At 43.9% G+C, this 14,366-nt stretch overlaps 1 protein-coding gene across 1 annotated transcript in view; it reads right to left on the reverse strand.

The window, feature by feature from the left end:
* Positions 1-5,294: 5,294 nt before the first annotated feature.
* LOC123991371 (activin receptor type-2B) overlaps positions 5,295-14,366 on the reverse strand; it is a 116,392-nt gene continuing 107,320 nt past the window's right edge. Inside the window, exons 7-11 of the mRNA XM_046292890.1 lie at positions 12,716-12,864; positions 10,124-10,238; positions 8,281-8,419; positions 7,951-8,081; positions 5,295-7,783 (exon numbers count right to left, since the gene is read on the reverse strand). Of these exons, the coding sequence (XP_046148846.1) occupies positions 7,589-7,783; positions 7,951-8,081; positions 8,281-8,419; positions 10,124-10,238; positions 12,716-12,864 (729 nt within the window). The 3' untranslated portion in view covers positions 5,295-7,588. The remainder of the gene's footprint in view (positions 7,784-7,950; positions 8,082-8,280; positions 8,420-10,123; positions 10,239-12,715; positions 12,865-14,366) is intronic.

Here is a 14,366-nt window from a genome sequence, read left to right on the forward strand (position 1 = left end):
TGTTAAATAAAGGTGAAATAGAAATAAACTAAAACATGAATACACAGACATTGCACAATGTATAAAATTGCAAGAAAATGTGCTTTAAACTGCAACATTTTCTTTGCAGCCCATGACAAAAAGTGAATATTTTCAGGAAGTAAGTTTTAAACTTGCCAAATTCCCTCCACTGACAAGAAGTGTGTGAACAGTTAGGGTCATGAGTAGTGCTTGTGCCCATAGATATAGACGTGGCGTGTGTGGGATGTTCCCCAATGCTGGAAGGGGGGTTTCCGAGTGAAAAAGTTTGGGAACACCTGGCGTACCTCTGAAGACTTGTCTCCTGCAGGGGCCATATGGCCCCTGGACCAGACACTGCCCAGGTAGTCTGCATTGTGTGCAGTGAAGGGTTCTGGGATACTGTGGTCTGGCTTTAACTTAGTGCTTCCTGTCGGCTTTCTCTGCGGCAGCAAAACTTAGAAGCACATCTAGGATCTCGCTCTAACTGTCGCTCTCATTGCTAACATTAGCCTACCACTAAATTATTTCCAAATAGTTTAATGTGACAGGTGCTCTGCCACCCATCTCAGTATTTGTCCTGGCTTAGTCATAAGACAATGTGAAGCCATACAGCCCTATGTCCTGCTGGACTTGCCGAACTGTAACAAAGCATTGGTATTATTCAGGCAGACAACAATAGGGCAAAATTCTACCTCGTTAGCTATTTGAAAGCGAAATGAAAATACATCCACATTTAGCTAGTGGCTGTATTTGTGGCTACTTTTTCATATAATTCATTGAGTATTTTATGTAGCTAGTAACAACAACACTACAGTTGTCTCAACTTTTGAGGGAGCATGCAATTGGCTTGCTGACTGCAGGAATGTCCACCAGAGCTGTTCCCAGATAATTGAATGTTCATCGCTCTACCATAAGCCGCCTCCGTCATTTTAGAGAATTTGTCAGCACCTCCAACCAGCCTCACAACCCCAGGCCATGTGTAGGGCGTTGTGTGGAGGAGCGGTTAGCTGATATTAAGTATCAGTAGTAGAGGCACTTCACGGTTGAAGCAACAGTCAGTACAAGGAATACACCACATAAAAACGTTAGGTTCTTTATTATGCTGCGGTGATCAACATCCTAGCACTCTATTAAAACACATGAACACACACATACTGTAAATACACTTGTCTATAATTCTAATTTAAAAAAAAGGTTGTTGTAGCTTAGTTGGTAGGGCATGACACTTGTAAAAACATGGTTAAGGGTTCAATTCCCACGGGGGACCAGTACAACAAAAAATTACAAAAATGTATACAATAACTACAGTAAGTTGCTCTGGATAAGTGTGTCTGTTAAATGAAAAGTAATGTGCCTACGTTGTCCATGACGACAGTTGTTACAAGAAAGTAGACGCAAGAAAGTAGACATGATGCGGCAATCAAATGCTTTTTAACAGTTTTTTTTATTGTTTACTTTCATATACAAAAAGATAAAATTGAAATATTCCTTTCTAGTATTTTTTTTCTCTAACAGTCTGGGTGTAGTTGTTTTACACTGGGCAAATACTACATTCATACTGGTTTATTCTGGCACCAAGTGCAGAGCCGAAACAGCCACACCTCAACAACTAGGCAAATCTATTTCAAACTCTGAATACTGAGATCTAAAATTACCACAGTAAAAAAGGAACAAGGATCCACTGCAAATTAAAGAACTATGTTACAATGATCGTTCAAAATAATTCCTCATCATTACAGCAATACAATGGATGTTGGATTTTTTCTGGGATTTTCATATATATATATATGAAACTTTTAAACATGTTCTTCGATCCAAAAGAGGGGTTACAGCAACAAGCTCAACTCTCTGTATACATTTAGTCTTATACAGATTATTTTAGGATATTTATGTTAAAATCAGTAGTACAAGCCATCTCTGTTCTACAATTTAGCTACAATAGTGAAACATAACCTACAACATTTACATTTCACGAATCCTGGTATATAAACAACACTTTTAAATAAGACCCCTTGACAAAACAAGAACCCCCCCCCTCGTTTTGGTGGGTCTTGGAAGAAAGACATTGTGAATCAGTCCTTGCGGTGGAATTGTTTTTCGGTTTTGTTTGGTTGAACATTTCCAAACAATGCAAGGAGCCACTGGCTCTTAAGTGGAGAAAAAAAACATTCACCATTGACAATGTCTACCAACAGCAAATCCCACCTCTTTTTAAAGAAGCAAAATAAACTGTCACTTTATGGAATAATGGCTTTTTAAAGTGTAGAGCAGCAAGCTATTCTCACCCAGAGGCTAAAAAAAAGTTGTGGAAGTTTTTAGCAATTGGCAGAGTCAATAGTTCTCTCCAGCTGGGGGAGGTCTTAATATTTTAAGAGGATAAGTCGATTGCCCGGGCTCACAGCTCGCTGCTGCTGATTGACGCAAGACTTGAACCAACTGATCTCTGGGAAAACATGAGGTAATGTTCAGATAGCTTGAGCCACTGTCCACGCACAGTAAATAAGCAACGTAATAACACTTAAAGATGCTCAGAGTTGGGTAAAGTAAAAATAAGAAGAATCAAAGTGGGATTGATAACCAATCTTAGAGTACAATGGTAATTAGTGTTATGTTTTTTTTTTTAGAGAGAGCAAGAAATCTCAGCCAACTGAATCTTTTAACAGTCTGGAAAAAAATCCTCAGTCAGTAACAAATCACCAGAACCATTTTGTTTCAGTTCTGCCTGATGACAAAGTGAGCTGTCAAACCTCTATACACTAACAATTTCAGTTGGGGAAAGTAGCAGACAAAGCACTTAAAAAGCTTTTCCATACAATACAATTTCTTTGCTATTGAAAAAAAAGAAGAAGAGGTGAGCTGCTGAAAAACAAAAGAGGGTTTTCACATTGTCAAGGGGTGCATGATACATGTTACACCAGTACAAACGAGGTAACCTGTTGGCATGACGAAAGTGTACACCATTATTCTGTAGTATCGATGACTATCCAGCTAGCAACACTGTTTCACGTGAGGTCTGAGGTAATTGGTTCCTGAAAAACCTGGATCTAAAACTGCATCCAGAATTACAGCTGGTCACGTAAGAGTTTTTACATTACATTATATATATATTTATGAGATTTTTTTTTGTCAGGTACTAATAACAAATAAACAAAGAGGGGCACCACAGTGGTTGCTTCAGCAATAACAATGAGGAAAATAAAGGCACAACAACATCAGAACACCTCAGGTTTTCCGTCCGACGCTCCCAGATAGCAATGTTTCTGATATCACATGCTGTTTATATTCCAAAACTTCACCCTTGTCATCATGAACCACAATGTGAGTAATGGTACAAATAGAGTTGACCCGATATCCAATGCAGAGGAGGCTGGTGGGAGTAGATATAGGAGGACATCCCATTCCAGTCATTACAATGAGCAACAAACACATCAAACACATGGAAACAACGCATTTGAGACTCCGTTCAATTGATTAAATTCCAATGAGCCAATCCTCCTATATCTCCTCCCACCAGCCTCCTCTGATCCACTGCACTAAAGCTAAAATATTAATTTGAAAAGACCTGTGTTAAGTCCAGCTCCCATTCCATCTCATCCTGGCCCTAAACTCTCAGATTTAAGACTCAACTAGAGACAGTAGAATCCTTAAAATGGCACCAGAGTAAAAAAAAAAACAGACAATGATGAAAAAACTGACTAATAATTGCCTTTCCCATCGTGGCTAAAACTTTAAAATGCCGATTGGTATTGTATAACTCATAACACTGACCAACGAAATAGTAATAATTAAACCCTTAAGGTAACACTGCACAGCATGTGATGCTCAGTGTGCATCAAGACCACTATTTGGAAAGAAACAGATTTACAATTTGAATTCTAATAGCTCACTTTGCATACCTTGCTCTCCCTCCTCATCAAATGCATCCACTTAACTCTTGAAAAAATGGTGGTAAAAAGGTCCTAGCAGGTCAAATAAAGGGCAAAAATGTAAGAAGATGTTCTCTAGCTTCTCAAATCAAAGTCAAAGGTTACAAATGTTAACAGCAAAGTGAGACAACCTGGTCTCAGAGCATTTCGTATTATTCTTTATGTAAACCCAAGACATACGTTTAGTATATGTTACATTTCATATGGTAAATTTGTGGATGTCCATTACCCACTTCATATGATCCATTACTAACTACAATTCGTATTATATGTAACGAATTTGCAAAATTCGTTATGCTTTAAAAAGTTAGAATGCTATAAAATCGAGAGAGAAACTAATTTGGAGACATGGAATGGGATAAGTCATTAAATACATTTTAAAAGCGATGACAAACCCAAGCTACACTATATATAGGCAGAAGTATGTGGACACCCCTTCAAAACCTGTTACTGATAGGTGTAGAAAATCGAGCACTCCGCCATGCAATCTCCATAAACAAACATTGGCAGTAGAATGGCCTTACTGAAGAGCTTAGTGACTTTTAACCGTGGCACAAATCAGTTCATCAAATTTCTGCTCTGCTAATGTGAAGTCGAAACATCTAGGAGCAACAACGGCTCAACCGCGAAGTGGTAGGCCACACAAGTTCACAGAATGGGACTGCAGAGTGCTGAAGTGCGTAAAAATCGTCTGTCCTTGGTTACAACACTCACAACCAAACTCCAAACTACCAGCTCCCCGGAAGCAACGTCAGCACAATAACTGTTCGTCAGGTGCTTCATGAAATGGGTTTCCAAGGCCGAGCAGCCGCACACAAGCCTAAGATCACCATGAAAAATGCCAAGTGTTGGCTGGAGTGGTGTAATGCTCGACGTAATTGGACTCTGGAACAGTGGAAACGCGTTTTTTGGAGTGATAAATCACACTTCACAATCTGGCAGTCTGACGGACGAATTTGGGTTTGGTGGATGCCAGGAGAACGCTACCTGCTCGAATGCATAATACCAACTGTAAAGTTTGTGAGGAGGTGGTAATGGTCTGGGGCTGCTTTTCATGGTTCGGGCTAGGCCCTTTAGTTCCAGTGAAGGGAAATCTTAACGCTACAGCATACAATGACATTCTAGACAATTCTGTGTTTCCAACTTGTGGCAACAGTTTGGGGAAGGCCCTTTCCTGATTCAGTATGACAATGCCCGCATGCACAAAGTAAGGTCTATACAGAAATGGGATAGGTGTGGAAGAACTTGACTGGCCTGCACAGAGCCAACCTCAACTCCGTCGAACACCTTTGGGATGAATTGGAAAACCGACCACACCAATGCTCTTGTGGCTAAATGGAAGCAAGTCCCCGCATAGATGTTCCAAAATCTAGTTGAAAGCCTTCCCAGAAGAGTGGAGGCTGTTATAGCAGCAAGGTGGGGACCAACTCCATATTAATGCCCGTGATTTTGGAATGAGATGTTTGACGACCAGGTGTCCACATACATTTGTAGCGTATATCGTGGGGTATGCAAAAATATTACAGGTCAGACACGATGATGGTGGATATTTGTTTTTTTGTGAGGAAAAACCAAATACAGGTTCAATGTCCCTTTAGGTAACGGAGAGAAAAAGACAAGTTGGGAGAAGTCAGCAGAAATGATGAATAATGCTCAGGTGTCATACTGTATATAGGTAGAATTCTACAACTGTATAGCGCTATTTACAAGATTTTCTTTCATTTATACAACATGACATGGTACATTTTATCCTCCAAAATTCCTTAATCACAAAAGCCCCCCCAAATCACATTAAAACATACTTACTACAAGTCAACACAACTAACAAAATATATAACAGAACTCATATACATTGAAAAATCTGAGGTATTTCTGGTTTGAGGTGGTCTGAGGTTCATGAACAATATATATATTTTTTTGTGTTTTAGTTTTCTGACTCATTTATACTGGATTTTATTGTTTGTGTTGTTCTCTTTCACATCGGAAGCCTTGTCATCCCTACCAACGTACTTTTGCTCTTGTATGTACGTTTAGTTAAATCTACTGAGACTTGTATATGTAATGCACAGGGGGGGAAAAAATGGAACACATATTCATCTTTGAGCTGAAACAGCAGCATTGTAGACATTCACTGTTACATTATGGCATACGGAAATGTTGCGTGTCACTTTTCTCTTCTAATGAACGAGAACGTGTAACCAATCTGAATGAAGTGAAGTTTAAAATTGGTTGTTACGCTTGGTGCCCTGTCGAAAACGTTTCTACAATGCAGGACCTACCCGGTCAAAACTCTGAGTTTGGTCCATGTGAGAAAGAGGTAAATAACGAAGGTACCAGGCAGTGGCGCTTCAACTGTACTCTGCCCTCCCTCTCGACACTAGTGAAGGATATAGGCTTTTGCTGAGGCCTAAGATGGGCCTTCTGTGGATAGAGTCTAGGTCCTTAGCTCCCAATGTCCAATACACTCACTGAAACAAAATATGAAGAAATAACAGAACAAAAAGACAACAAAAAAAAGGAAACCATTTAACTCATCTTCAGCTGTTTACGGCTGAAACTTTTTTTTCATGGTCTTAATTTCCATCCCTCTCCGCTACACATTCAGTCACTCTCACTGCACAAATAGTCACAAGCATACACACACGCATTCATTCTCACACCCGAAATGCATACACATCTTCACCATGGTCTTGCACCTAGTGATGTTTTTGTGGTTTGTTTGGGCACCTTCAATGTTTAGACCATTTTCATCTCAGCTAAAAAGGTTTGAACCATGTCAGAAAAGCCCCTCTCACCAAAGTCTGCCCCCACCCTACCCATCAAAGGCAGCGGATGTGGCTCTCGCTCTACTTTACGGGACGCATTGCGATATCACCTTTAATCACAATCTCCTGCCCCCTTGAGACTGGTTACCTGAGAAGTAGCTCCGTACCAAACTAAATGCACTATCCAGATGCTGTGGGAAGCAAGCCATTTGCTATAGTCAACCCCATTCAGAGTCACCAGTGTGAACACAGCCAAATCCAAAATGAAACGAGTCCAGTTGCCTTCCACTTTCCTCTGTGTTCTAGAGACACCCGTTAGTTCCGAAGGTTTGTATAGCACGCTGTCGGAAAAGGAAAAGTTTTCTGAAAACTAAAATCCCTTGAGGAAGGTTAGTTGTGTGTAAGTCTTAATGTTCATATAAGGTTTTTGCAGCATTGATGTATTGTCCAACATGGTAGATGGTTGCTTAGTTGGTTGGTTTTGTCACAGGCAATCCTGTCCAGAAGACAGAAAGAGGAATAAACTAAACCCAAATAAACGGCTGAGAGCTGAAAACGGTTGAGGTACCTGCACCTTGTCAGCATTCATAAGTCGGCACCTGAATGCACTTTTGAGATGTCAATTTAGTTTTTTATATAATTATTTTTTTCTTGTCCTCTCTTGATAAAAACACAGTAGAGAAGAAGTGTGCTGGTAATATTGATCCGATTGGAAAGAAAATAACAATAAAATTAAATGTAAAAAAAGATGTCAGGATAAAACAGCAGCTGCATTCATGTTTTTTCTTCTTCTGAGATCGGCTGAAGCTGAAGAAGAACAAGACACGGCTGTTTTGTTTGCTTGCATGTTGTCGCTCTGCGTTGGGTGGGTGGGTGTTGGTAGGACGAGGTTGGGGCTCAGATACTGGACTCTTTGGGTGGCAAGTCCACGTTGGTGACAGAGGTAACCATGGAGACTAAGCAGTCTGAGGTAGGGGGGCTGGTCAGCCGGCGGATCTGCGAGATGCGCTCCTCCACGCAGCCGGCCGAAAGCCGCGCCTCGGCGTCATGGTCCCAGCACTCCTCTATCGTCTCACACATAGACTCTAGGCCCTGCGAGACACATCAGAGGACAGGAACATCTCAGCACTAAACTAACCATCATGTTGCAGGTAGGGTGACATATTGTGGGAAATGTGAATCTAAAAATATACTGCTGTAAGGACATCCCACTATTGACCCACTGCTCTCTGCGTTGGAGACAAAGCGAGAATACTCACAGCGTGTTTGAGCCAGCAGTCCTTGAAGACCGGCCTCATCTTTTTGTGGACCACCACATCCTGTAAGTCCTCTAGGGACGGGTGCTGACCGATCTCCTCCTCAAACGGCAACATGTACTCATCCACTGGGCCTGACCATACAAAACAACAGCAACATCTTAGCATGGAACCCCAACAGGCTATGCTACGTCATTACCCACAAGCTATCAACATTCATGTGTACTAATTTGTCAATTACACTGCATTAAATGTTTTCAGCCTGATTCCAATTGACGATAAATCAGCAAGTATGATCCTGTGTGTGCGTTTGGGTGTTAGTGTGCGACTCACCGTCGGCCGCCTTGCAGCGCGACACCAGCTCCCACAGCACCAGGCCCATGGAGTACATGTCTATCCTGAGGAAGGCATCCCGCTGAAAGTTAATGGCCCCTTCCAGGACCTCGGGCGCCATGTAGCGCCTGGTACCCACCTGCACGACGGACAAGACACTGTCAGACTAGGTCCCCTACACGCTCTCACAGACTCACGCACTTCCTTTTCCATGTTGCGTGACTACATGAGCTTTAAAACAGTGTCTCCATTATGTTTTTTGTTCATAAACTCAGCAAAAAAGAAACGTTCCTATTTCAGGACACTGCCTTTCAAAGATAAATTCGTAAAAATCCAAATAACTTCACAGATCTTCATTGTAAAGGGTTTAAACACTGTTTCCCATGCTTGTTCAATGAACCATAAACAATTAATAAACATGCACCTGTGGAACGGTCGTTAAGACACTAACAGTGTACAGACAGTAGGCAAATAAGGTCATGGTTATGAAAACTTAGGACACTAAAGAAGCCTTTCTACTGACTCTGAAAAACACCAAAAGAAAGATGCCCAGGGTGCCTGCTCATCTGCGTGAACGTGCCTTAGGCATGCTGCAAGGAGGCATGAGGACTGCAGATGTGGCTAGGGTAATTAATTGCAATGTTCGTACTGTGAGACGCCTAAGACAGTGTTACAGGGAGACAGAACGGACAGCTGATCGTCCTCGCAGTGGCAGACCACGTGTAACAACACCTGCAGATGATCGGTACATTCGTACATCACACCTGCGAGACAGGTACAGGATGGCAACAACAACTGGCCGAGATACACCGGGAACGAACAATCCCTCCATCAGTGCTCAGACTTTACGCAATAGGCAGAGAGAGGCTGGACTGAGGGCTTGTAGGAGTGTTGTAAGGCAGGTCCTCACCAGCAACAACATGGCCTATGGGCACAAACCCACCGTCGCTGGACCAGACAGGTCTGGCAAAAAGTGCTCTTCACTGACGAGTCGCCGTTTTGTCTCAAATTCGGATTAGCATTTATCAAAGGATTGAGCGTTACACCAAGGCCTATACTCGGTGTAACAAGCTTTTTGTCATTGCAGGCAATCTCAACACTGTGCGTTACAGGGAAGATATCCTCCTCCCTCATGTGGTACCCTTCCTGCAGGCTCATCCTGACATGACCCTCCAGCATGACAATGCCACCAGTCATACTGCACGTTCTGTGCGTGATTTCCTGCAAGACAGGAATGTCAGTGTTCTGCCGTGGGCAGCGAAGAGCCCGGATCTCAATCCCATTGAGCACGTCTGGGACCTGTTGGATCGGAGGGTGAAGGCTAGGGGCCATTCCCCCCAGAAATGTCCGGGAACTTACAGGTGCCTTGGTGGAAGAGTGGGGTAACATCTCACAGCAAGAACTGGCAAATCTGGTGCAATCCATGAGGAGGAGATGCACTGCAGTATTTAATGCAGCTGGTGGTCACTCCAGATACTGACTGGTACTTTGATTTTGACCCCCCCTTTGTTCAGGGACACATTCAATTTCTGTTAGTTACATGTCTGTGGAACTTGTACAGTTTGTCTCAGTTATTGAATCTTATGTTCATATTTACACGTTACATTTGCTGAAAGGACATTTCTTTTTTTCCTGAGTTTAGTTCGTAAAGCAGTGTCTCCATGATGTTCTTTGTTCATAGTTAGTATGATCTTTAAAGCAAGATAATGGTCTTTGTTCATAGATAGTAGGATCGATTTACTTGTCAGAAATAGCTCACTGATTCCTGTTTACGGATGAAAAGTAGTTAACTAAAATCGGGAACGGGGCGCCATTTGGGACAGACTGATGGTGACTCACTCACCTGGCCATGAGTGTCCCCTGGGGGCTTGCCCGGCTCGAACCGCACCGCCAGCCCAAAGTCTCCGATGATGGCCGTCAGGTCCGTACGCAGCATCACGTTCTTACTCTTGAAGTCCCTGGAGGGGAGAAGGAAAAGAGGATGGGGGGGTCAGTGATGGTGTAGAGCAGGGCTATAGAACGACACGGCAGCAGGGCTATAGAACGACACGGCAGCAGGGCTATAGAACGACACGGCAGCAGGGCTATAGAGCGACACGGCAGCAGGGCTATAGAGCGACACGGCAGCAGGGCTATAGAACGACACGGCAGCAGGGCGATTGAACGACACGGCAGCAGGGCTATAGAACGACACGGCAGCAGGGCTATAGAACGACACGGCAGCAGGGCTATAGAACGACACGGCAGCAGGGCTATAGAACGACACGGCAGCAGGGCTATAGAGCGACACGGCAGCAGGGCTATAGAACGACACGGCAGCAGGGCTATAGAACGACACGTCAGCAGGGCTATAGAACGACACGGCAGCAGGGCTATAGAACGACACGGCAGCAGGGCTATAGAGCAATTTGTATGTCGCTCTCGATAAGAGCGTCTGCTAAATGACTTAAATGTAAATGTAAATGTAGAGCGGCACAGCAGCAGGGTTATAGAACGACACGGCAGCAGGGCTATTAAATGACACGGCAGCAGGGCTATTGAATGACACGGCAGCAGGGCTATGGAACGACACGGTGGCAGGGCTATGGAACGACACGGCGGCAGGGCTATAGAGCAATTTGTAAGTCGCTCTCGATAAGAGCGTCTGCTAAATGACTTAAATGTAAATGTAAATGTAGAGCGACACGGCAGCAGGGCTATTGAACGACACGGCAGCAGGGCTATTGAATGACACGGCAGCAGGGCTATAGAACGACACGGCGGCAGGGCTATAGAACGACACGGCGGCAGGGCTATAGAACGACACGGCGGCAGGGCTATAGAACGACACGGCGGCAGGGCTATAGAACGACACGGTGGCAGGGCTATAGAACGACACGGCAGCAGGGCTATAGAGCAATTTGTATGTCGCTCTCGATAAGAGCGTCTGCTAAATGACTTAAATGTAAATGTAAATGTAGAGCGACACGGCAGCAGGGCTATAGAACGACACGGCAGCAGGGCTATAGAACGACACGGCGGCAGGGCTATAGAACGACACGGCAGCAGGGCTATAGAACGACACGGCAGCAGGGCTATAGAACGACACGGCAGCAGGGCTATAGAACGACACGGCAGCAGGGCTATAGAACGACACGGCGGCAGGGCTATAGAACGACACGGCAGCAGGGCTATAGAACGACACGGCAGCAGGGCTATAGAACGACACGGCAGCAGGGCTATAGAACGACACGGCAGCAGGGCTATAGAACGACACGGCAGCATGGCTATAGAACGACACGGCAGCAGGGCTATAGAACGACACGGCAGCAGGGCTATAGAACGACACGGCAGCAGGGCTATAGAACGACACAGCAGCAGGGCTATTGAACTATATGGCTCGAGGGCAAAACTGGGTCATGTTTAGTAGGGCACAACGTAGGAAAAACTGTTGCGGCAGAAAACAGAACTGCGTTTTCTTATCAGACAAGTTCAGGTATTATCTCCCCATTTCAAAACATTGCCTGCCCACTGAACCAGACCCTGGTTTTCTTTTCTACCAGTTCAATTAACATCAGTGATTGGCCTGCGAGTTTCCTTGCCTGGTGTCCTGAAAAGGACCATATAGTATTTCATTGAATAACCCTGGCTTAGAGAGAGATAGGATTGGCCCCACAACTGGTTTGGGATCAGTTGGCCCTTTGTCATGATCGGTCTTATCATGAACAACACACAAATAAAGAAGAAAGACCCGCTGCCCACAGGGAACGGTCCTGTCTAGACTTATACCACAGTTTAAATCAGAACTGAGAGGCCCGCTGCAAACAGGGAACGGTCCTGTCTAGACTTATAGCATAGTTTAAATCAGAACTGAGAGACACAGGGAATGGTCCTGTCTAGACTTATAGCACAGTTTAAATCAGAACTGAGAGACACAGGGAACGGTCCTGTCTAGACTTATAGCACAGTTTAAATCAGAACTGAGAGACACAGGGAACGGTCCTGTCTAGACTTATAGCACAGTTTAAATCAGAACTGAGAGACACAGGGAACGGTCCTGTCTAGACTTATAGCACAGTTTAAATCAGAACTGAGAGGCCCGCTGCAAACAGGGAACGGTCCTGTCTAGACTTATACCGAATGTTGAAAATGTTTTCCCAATATGGCATAGAGTGTAAACAGTTTTGATTTCCTGCGGTCAAATAAAACTGCAGTCAAGAGGTTTGAGTGGTGTTAAAAGATAAGATGCCCTCAGGAATAGATCTCTCCGGATTGTACGACACAGGGGCCCGCAGAGTGAACAAAAATGTAGCATAATCGTTGCTACGGTAATAGGATTACCTTCACTTACCAAATAGGTAATTGAGAAATCAGAAACGCTGCTCGAACCAGACCCCAAGTCTAATGTCTCGCATTCTCTCTCACACAAACCAGTGCTGACCTCGTGTGCCCTTACCTGTGAGCAATGGCCGGTTTGGGTCCCTCTCCTTTGTAGCGAGGAACATCCTCGTGCAGGTAGGCCAGCCCGCAGGCCATGGTCTCAGAGATGTGACACAGCTCAGTCCAGCTGATCGCGTTCCCCTTCAAATACTCTGTCAGGGAGCCCTGGAGTATACACACAGGCAGACACAGACAGAACAAGAGAGAGCGAGAGAGAGAGAGAGGGCGAGAGAGAGCGAGAGAGCGAGAGAGCGAGAGGGCGAGAGAGGGCGAGAGAGAGCGAGAGAGAGGGCGAGAGAGGGCGAGAGAGGGCGAGAGAGGGCGAGAGCGAGAGCGAGAGCGAGAGCGAGAGAGAGAGAGAGAGAGAGAGAGGGCGAAAGAGAAAGGAGGCATGAGAGACAGAAAAAAAGAAAGTGAGAAGTGGAGCTGTTAACAACAAGATAAAGTAAGACATCCCGAGAGCACACTAAATAACTATTCAATGATTGATCTGGGGAAAATATAAGTGTATTTGACCGCAGAGACAGGGTTGCTATCATTCATACATAGTTTATTGTCCGAGATCAATGAAGGCCAGCCACTGAGGTCTGTCAAATCGAGTGCTATTAAACTGTAGCAAAACAACTTTTGCGGAATTGAAAATTCAACAGCGAGGGAAATAAAAAAGGCAATACCTCTCGGGTAGGGGATGGGCATAGTTATTTGAATAGCCACACAACCAGAAGGTCAAAGGGTCTAAACACACATTGTGTGTATTGTATATAGAGTACCAGTGGAAAGCTTGGACGCCACTACTCATTCCAAGTTTTTTTTTTTAACAATGTTTTTCTACATAGTAGAATAGAAGTGAAGACATCAAAACTAAGACATAACACATATGGAATCATGAAGTAAAAATATTTTATATTTGAGATTCTTCAAAGCAGCCACCCTTTGCCTTGATAACAGCTTTGCGCACTCTTGGGATTCTCTCAACCAGCTTCATGAGCTTTTGTCACCTGGAATGCATTTAAATGAACAGGTGTGCCTTGTGAAAAGTACATTTTCTTTCCTTCTTAATATGTTTGAGCCAATCAGTTGTGTTGTGACATGGTAGAGGTGGTATACAGAAGATAACCCTATTTTGAAAAAAACCAAGTCCAAATTATGGCTAGAACTGCTCAAATAAGCAAAGAGAAACGACAGGCTATCATTACTTTAAGACATGAAGGTCAGTCAATGCGGAACATTTCAAGGACTTTGAACGTTTCTTCAAGTGCAGTTGTAAAAACCCATCAAGTGCTATGATGAAACGGTCTCTCATGAGGATGACCACAGGAATGAAAACCCAGAGTCACCTCTGCTGCAGATAAGTTCATTTGAGGTAACAGACTCAGAAATTGAAGGCCAAATAAATGCTTCACAGAGTTCAAGTAAAAGAAACATCTCAACATCAACTCTTCAGAGAAGTTAGCGTGAATCAGGCCTTCATGGTCGAATTGCTGCAAAGAAACCACTACTAAAAGACACCGTTAAGAAGTAGAGACTTGCTTGGGCCAAGAAACACGAGCAATGGACATTGGACCAGTGGAAATCTGCCCATTGGTCTGATGAGTCCAAATTTGAGATTTTTGGTTCCAACTGCCTCGTCTTTGTGAGACGCAGAGTAGGTGAACAGATGATCTCCG

The sequence above is a fragment of the Oncorhynchus gorbuscha genome, linkage group LG12 (assembly GCF_021184085.1).
Source record: "Oncorhynchus gorbuscha isolate QuinsamMale2020 ecotype Even-year linkage group LG12, OgorEven_v1.0, whole genome shotgun sequence".
NCBI classification, from domain to species: domain Eukaryota; kingdom Metazoa; phylum Chordata; class Actinopteri; order Salmoniformes; family Salmonidae; genus Oncorhynchus; species Oncorhynchus gorbuscha.